The sequence below is a fragment of the Apium graveolens genome, unplaced genomic scaffold, assembly GCF_009905375.1.
Source record: "Apium graveolens cultivar Ventura unplaced genomic scaffold, ASM990537v1 ctg741, whole genome shotgun sequence".
In the NCBI taxonomy this organism is placed as follows: domain Eukaryota; kingdom Viridiplantae; phylum Streptophyta; class Magnoliopsida; order Apiales; family Apiaceae; genus Apium; species Apium graveolens.
Genome location: NW_027420305.1, coordinates 68297 through 76257, shown reverse-complemented (window position 1 = coordinate 76257; position 7961 = coordinate 68297). Strand labels below are relative to the sequence as shown.

General features: G+C 34.4%; 1 protein-coding gene across 1 annotated transcript; it reads left to right on the top strand.

The window, feature by feature from the left end:
• The first annotated feature begins 1330 nt into the window (after positions 1–1330).
• Positions 1331–6336, top strand: LOC141704108 (cell differentiation protein rcd1-like). The gene is made up of 8 exons (XM_074507423.1): positions 1331–1543; positions 2286–2357; positions 3496–3585; positions 3919–3961; positions 4429–4538; positions 4849–4953; positions 5395–5487; positions 6220–6336. The coding sequence occupies exons 1-8, from the start codon at positions 1331–1333 to the stop codon at positions 6334–6336; spliced, it is 843 nt and encodes a 280-aa protein (XP_074363524.1).
• The last annotated feature ends 1625 nt before the right edge of the window (positions 6337–7961 follow it).

Sequence of the window (7961 nt, the reverse complement as noted above, 5' to 3'; positions counted from 1 at the left end):
TTATCTCTTGCTCGCACCTTTTGATCGAATCCACCCCGATTCGAGCGTTTGTTCCATTCATCACGAGTGAGCAACAATTTGCTCTCCTCCTTTTCTTTCTTCATCCATTCCTCTTCCGTAAGAAGCAACTGACTTCCATTTCCTTCACTTGGTCCTCACATCCTCTCCTCATGAGCCTTCAAAGAACCAACAGTTTCTTTGAAAGTCATTGTTTCCAGATTTCCGAACTGCTCAATTGTGGAAGCAATCTGCAAGAATTTCGGAGGTACAGCTCTTAATAATTTCTTTACCACGTATGACTCAGCAACAACTTCTCCCAATGCACGAATGTTTGTCACCAAGGCTGTGATTTTCAGACAAAAATCGTCTAAAGAATCTGTATCTTTCATGTTTATTGCTTCGAATTCCGCCTTGAGGGTCTGAACTTTTGCACTTTTGACACGTTCAGCACCTTGGCTCATTACTTTAATTGCTTCCCATGCTGCTTTGGCAGTTTCCTTATCTGCAAGCGATAAAAGGATGTCTTCTGGAATGCTTTGATAAATAGCAGCCAAGGCGAGCTTGTCTATCTTTTCTTCTACCACCCCATTGGGATCCTTGGGTTCCACTGCATCCCAGACGCCATGGGCCTGCATGTACACCTTCATCTTCATCGCCCATGCTGTATAATTTGTTCTCGTCAACATGGGATAATTCAAACTCACTGTACCGTCTTTGTTTCTTCCTGGCTCCATTGTTGTTGTCTTTGGCATATATTTGGGCATCAGCCACTCAATCAATTTACTGAGGCTCTGATACCAGATTGTTGGGAAATCACAGATATATATATATGCGTTTTGTTAACAAAATGTAATGTAGCTGAGAAGACAAAACAGTATTTGTCCAACTAACATCTTTTATTTATGAAGCAACACTTACATATATAGAATTCATAAGCAAAGAAAAAACTAACTGAAAAATAGAGAACTAAACTGACTCCTACAAACTCTCCATGACTAGAACGTTATTCCACCACTTGTCCTACTAACTAGCAACTACTTGACACCTGATCCTTTCAGCTGAAGACTCGGTCTAACCAGAGTGAATAAAACAAATAAACATAATTCAAACGTTTAGATTAAAAACCAACAAAAAGGATACGTCCAGCACCCAATCCTAGATACACAGCAGTGACTCTAGCAAAATGAAAAATCTTATAAATACCGAAAAAATATTCATTCCTACAGCCTCCAATATATTGCCGCATCTTTAGTTCAGTGTTCTTTTCCTACACAACATAACAGCAGCAGCCATCTTGTTCAGTTCATATCTAGGGTTTTTGTCTGAAACAATGTTGAATCTCCCTGACTCTCTTTATCCTGATCCGATACAAGCTGACAACACTGTTATGTCGAATGGTGGTGCACCTGCTAACAACAATGGTCCCAGTGATGGTGCTAGCAAAGCTATTGATTGGCCTTCTGCTAGTGTAGAGGACTTGGTTGTGTTGCTTCGAGAACCTGAGCATCGCGAAAAGGCCATTTCATCTCTTACTCAGATTAAGGTCCATCATTTTTCTTCATTTATGAAGATTTTTGTTTGTTTTATGTACATTTTTGTTTGTTTGTTTATGTTGTTAGGTGGAAATAAATTGATCTGTAATTGTAAATTCATAAATGATGTTTTTTATACATGATTGGATGCATTTTTTATGTTTAAGCTTGTTTAACATGGCTGGTTAGAAATGATTGATGACTAATTATGATTTGAGTTATCTTTTATATTTGTGTGTCTTGATTAGAAGTAATTGTCAATAGATCTGAGTTTTTAAAGAGTTTAATTATGCATTCATATGTTGAAATACAAGTTAAGTTGTGGCCTTGTATGATTTTATGATGTCTGTGCTTGTCATTTCATTTTCATAAAGTCTGGTTTAATCGACAAGGGATTATGTAAACCAGATATACAGAAGGTTGTTCATGTTAATCATTCATTTGATTTCATTCTTTATGTGGTTCATAAACGAACATAGATCGATATTTATTTGTAATCAGTCTGATTTATGAGAGTATCTCTGGATTCTTTCGATATCTTGTAGTTTTACATTTTATTCAGAACAATAAGTATGTGCAGAAATGATGATCTTGACTTGCCTCAATGACTGTTTAGTATCATTTAAGTTTGCTTGTTAATTAGAAGTTTAAAGTGCAGACTGGACTGCAGAGTCAAATTATTTACACTCTATGTTCTAATGTCTATGGCTGATATAGTATATTTCATTTCTAACATGTGATTTATCAATACAGAAACAGGGAAGAAATGAAGATTTGGCCCTCCACATTTGGCAGTCAATCAATACAGTTTTCTTACTCCTATCGGTATGCACAATGACTTGGGTCTACCAAATGCTTTGCATTGATCAAACTAAATGTATTTGTTTTAATAGCTTGCTTAAGTTGATATCATGTCGTGAATTCTTTTTATTAACTTCTAATTTTGGTTAATATTAACAATAAAAGTTCCCTGTTTTGATTTGAGTTTCTTCCTCAGATCTTAATACTGAGGTGGACTACTAAACCAAATGGCACTGTCAAGGTTATATTGTTATATTCGATATTCTCAAGTCCGGAGCCCCCACTTATATAGTATCTAATCAATATTTCGTGATTAATGATCCTTATTCTTTCTTGTCTTTTGAAATGATTATACTTGTTTGTGAATCCCCTAATCCTTGTGTCGGATACTTTGACATGCACATCCCCTCATCGGATGGGGAATTCTTCCTGAATCCTAATTTTGATTCTTTCCCCACAATTTGTAGACAAAATTTCTGTTAACTGCCTACTTTCCTAAAATTAAGTATCAGTTTTTGTTAATAAATACAAACGTATTATGCTAGTGTTCATTTTTGCATAAATTACAAGATTTTACCTATATTTTGTGTTTTAGATCAATAAATTATGTATTTGATTAAATTTGCTTATAGTTTGTGGTTTTTTTAACAAGATTGAATAGCTGTAATATGAAATTTAGAGAAAATCTATACTTCTATATGTCGTGTCCCCCGCACCCGAATTCCCATATTATTATATTTATTTATTAGATTTTTGTGTCCACGCACCCCAACACTTCTGCACCCGTATCCTTGCTTGTCAGTTGCCGAAGAAATCTTTCATTGAACTAATGAGAAGATTTGCGGAGATCTCAAATATTTTGGAAATTTGAAATTTTGAAACCCAAAAATCTGGAAAATAGGCATTGTAAGGATGTTCTGCAACTTTTATGTCACACGTCTTACAGAAGTCCTACCCTTAAGATCAAGTTGCATCACATCTCAATCAGAACTTGATACAATTTATGAAATCCGTACATGATGGTAATTGGAATCATTTAAATGATTTACTACTTTGTTTGACAAGCTCAGCCATGTGGTTTGTATTGGCTATTTTATCTATTCACAATGAGAATGTTGTGTTTTACAGTTGGTGATTAATGGAAATATCTTCTTTATTGCAGGAAGTATTATCTATATACAAGTCGCTAACACCTGAGAAACTTACTATGAAAGATTCAAGTAAAGTTTATGATGTACTTGTTTTGTTTGAGGTCATTTCCGCTCCTTGAATTTTCTTTTCTAGTGGTATTAACTTTGTAATGTATTTGCTTTATATGTTCGATTTCCTAATTTTCAAACTTTTTTCATAAGTATGTCAAAGAGCTTTTATTGTTTCAAGCCAGATCAATTTCAGCCTAAGAACCCACCAAAGTTCTTCTTTAATCAGTCTCATATACATTAGACACCTTTTGGAGCTCCTCCCACATTGGTCACCTTTACATCAAATTTATTTTTACTTATGCAGGAGCCATAGCTGGTACTCTATGTACTTAAAAATTATGTATGCAACTCTAATATCAAAGTGTATTTTCTATTGAATGCAGTGCTTGGCCACTCACCCTCAAACGAAGATGCAGTTCCTTAATGGTAGTTTTCTGAACTTTCTGAAAGCTATGTGACTTGTTTCGGTTAATGTATTCAGTATTTACATTAGTCTTCTTCAACATAGTTGGATGTATCCACAGTTATAGCTTCTTCTCACCAAATGATATAAGCTAATTTCATTCTATAACTTTTGCTGATTTCTTGATGTCTGATATTGCTACTTAAAGACCACACAAGATGTTGTCGAACTTGACGTGTTTTGATATATAAATGCATTCACTTTTTATTTCAAGCTGGTATGATTTGTTTATGTGAACACCAAAGAAACAGGACACTGAGGTGAAATCAAGGATTCAGTTGAAGTTACAAGTTTGTTACATATATTCTGGGATGAGGATTTTGCAAAACTTATTCAAATATTGTTATTAACTAATTTTAATAGGATAATTAAGGAGCTAGATAAAATTAATCGTAGACAGACTTGTATTAACTTACTTCTGTCCTTGCAGTTCAGATACATTGTTACTTGTACCCTTTCTTGGAGACTGAAGAAACGAGCAAGCCATTCCAGTACCTAAGGCTAATGAGCTTGGGGGTCATTGGTGGTCTTCTGAAGGAGGTACAATTCCACTCTAAATCAATACATGATACCTTCAATTTTTTATACTTTTAGCCATTTGAATTATTAAAACAGCTAAGCACCAGTAACCTTGCATGGAAGTATTTTCTCATTGCTAGTTGCTACCCGCCCTTTCAAGTTTCAGCTCTGAATTGAATGCAATGTTGAGATGAATTAGCTTAATCAGAACAATAGTTGAAGAAAATGTCCATTATTTCTTACCAAATTGCATATCAATTTGCTTTAATATGATCTGATATGCCTATAAGGTTCTACTCCAAATATCATCCGAATCTTCTCTATTATGCAGGTAGGCGACCCTTCGACAAAGGTTGCTGTTCACTGTTTGCTTGAATCAGGACTCTTCCCTTTGTGTCTAAAATCCATAGAATATGGAAACGAACTTTCACAATCAGTAAGTGTCCATTAAAATTTGAACTCAACATTCTTTCGCTTCCAAGCATTTTTTAGTGCAATATATCACCTTACATGTAATGTAAGACAGTACAGAGTATGTAATCTGGTTACTAAAAATTTCAAATTAATCTCCCTTTCTAGTGTTTCTGCTAGGTGTTTATTGAAAAAGGGATTTTTAGTTAATACTCCATGTTTCGTATTAATACATATCAAGTCGACTTGATGAACATCTAATATTTTGGTGTTGATGAACATTATTACCCACCCATATATAAATCATAAGGTTTATATTGCATGGCATAGACTTGATCGTCCTAGTAAGAACCTGAGCAAATAATTCTGAAACAATTCCGGTACACCATCAAAATATAAATAGATGGACACCCATAGTTAATTGGCTCTTTAAACTCACTCTGAACACTTGTATATGGCTATACAGACTGCATCTTGGATAATGTCAAGAATAATGATGCAAGAGCAGGGACTACAGTATTGCTGTGAGCCTGCAAACCGGTTGTGTGCAATCATGAAGGTTTTTAATGACGTAATTGAAAAGATGCAGGATGAACCGTCTACTACAGTTTTGAAGAATATTATTCAATGTTATGCATACTGTCCGATGATCCAAGGTTAGCCAGCAACCTTTGTAAGCATATCTTCCAAGCTGTTGTGTGTTTCTATTCTTATATCGTTCCTATAGTTATTGTATTATTGATTTAGAACTTGTGTAAAAAATGTCTCTGACCAAGCACCGGATAGCTTGAGAGTGGTTTTATGTCCCTTGGGGCGGTCTGGTTGTTGTACTTAACAAACATAATTTGATGTGATTCGAATGCAGCAGGGGTTGTCTCCTCTTGAGAAGCTTCATTCCGCCAATACTGACGACTGCCCCATATATTGAAGCCCTTCGTGTAAGTCCATCCAGATGATCTCTTATATACATGTAAAAATGTGGACTCTATTGTGGCACAAAACAGCAAATTTCACTACCAAAATCCAAGTTTATAAAAAAAAGTATCTATATTACACATAAATACTGGAGGCACACAGTATTTGCAATTGTGTATGCCTCAGCAACTTCTATGGGCATCTCTAGTTGCACAACAAAACCGACATCAATACTTCTAGATACACGACTCCTCGTTTTGAATATTACATAATTTTTTACATGAGTTTTTGTCGCGAGGACAGAGTCACAAGTACACACACTAATGTATCTTAAATGTTCTTATCTAATATCTAATTTTCTAGACATATTATGCAGGCACGCCCTATAACCTTAAAAAATTTACAAGATTTGTTTCAAAAGCTATCGATGGGATGCGGGCCAAATGCAGAAGCGGTTGGTGATGTTGCAGGTTCCTCACATCTTGATCGCTAGCTGATATTTGCTAGCTCTTTCCTTTCGTTATACAAGGGAAATTAAGAATTCTCTCATAGATCTCTGAAACCTTTTAATTTTAGCTATGATGTTAACAATATTTTTTGTAGAACAATTATATCTCCAAGTTGCAAAATAATACATGATAAACAATCATAAAATGCCCTATCCAGATTCATATGGTTAGCTAATGATATTTTGGTGTTTAGTTTTCTCCTTTTACGCATTTTTTTATTTTCTTTACTCATCTTCTTGAATTACAGGCATGAACTCATTGAGTGTCACTATTGATCAACGCTCTCTCTGAACTCTGATGATTGAGATCATGAAAAAATATTGTTATGTTCAAAGATTAAAAAGATTAGATATAGTACATAAAATATTATTACCATTAATAAATTTCTTTATGATTTATAAACAATATGTTGAGATTTTCTAAACAAAAACCATCTATTGAGGACTTGAGATGTCAAGAAACAAAAATTCGTTTATTTGCATCAAACTTTCCGTCTCAAGCATGTAAAATAGCAGTTACATTTGAGACATCAAGACCTGTGCATCTTTTCCTACCTATCTCTGTCTTCTATTTTTCCAGTTTGCGCAAATACACTAGAATCTTCATTCACATATTGCTGTGTGCGCATCATCAACCTTATAAAAACAAAATTGGCGGCTAACGAGTAGATGGGAAGAAAAATCTCTAGTTTAAATTGTGCAATTTGTGGATATGAACTTCAAGTTTCTACAACTGGAAGCTAAAAAGAAAGACATTGAGCTGTTGATTGTTTATTATGCAGCAGGCTCTGCATAAAATTTTAACTCTGATCATACATACCCGTACAATTGTCTATATGCTCCAAGAAACTATCTGTGTGCTTGGTACTAGACTGAAAACATTGAAAATTGAAACTATCTGTTATAATGCTAAAAATTGCTGCATAAAGTTATTTAATGTATGACATATGTATAATATATTTTACATTATGTTAACATACAGTACATAGGGCAAGAAGTTTTTACAGAGCTGGTAGACAACTGTCTAGCCAACAGTTTAAAAATAACGTAGTTTAGGCATCGGAGTTATCACAAAATACAAACTATTCTCCCTCCCTCCCTCCCTCTCCATGTCTGTGTGTGTCTGTGTGTTTAAATATATAACACTACATTTCGTTTATTTTGGCCGGGACAGGTTAAAGCTATCTTCCCTTTGACATTGTAGGCAAAAGCAAAATGCCACTATTTCTGTCATGAATGAAAATGAGAAGCTCTCAACTGTCTTAGAATATAGCTTGCTTGTCTTATGAAATAAAGTCCTAAACGTGAATTCTCTTTGAAAAAAACTCAACATTCCCTGAACGGAAACGGCTATTGTATAACTGCTACACACCACACAGTTCATACACTATTGTTCTATTTGGTTGAAGGGAATACAAACAATATATTTGTTAACAAACTTCAATACAAAAGAAAGGTTGTAACTTGTAATTGTAAGAGGGAAGAATATAGAAAAAAGACGAGGATGTGCAAATTGTTCATAATGTAACTAGGTAAATATACCCGCCAGTTCAGAGAAAATATTTAAAAATAAAAATAAAAAATATTATTTACAGCAATTTTGTTGAAAA

Coding starts and splice junctions, on each gene's coding strand:
- LOC141704108 (XM_074507423.1), top strand. CDS start 1,331: ATGTTGAATCTCCCTGACTCTCTTTATCCTGATCCGATACAAGCTGAC. Junction 4,539..4,848: donor TTGGTGGTCTTCTGAAGGAG/GTACAATTCCAC, acceptor TCTATTATGCAG/GTAGGCGACCCTTCGACAAA. Junction 5,488..6,219: donor GGTTGTGTGCAATCATGAAG/GTTTTTAATGAC, acceptor CATATTATGCAG/GCACGCCCTATAACCTTAAA.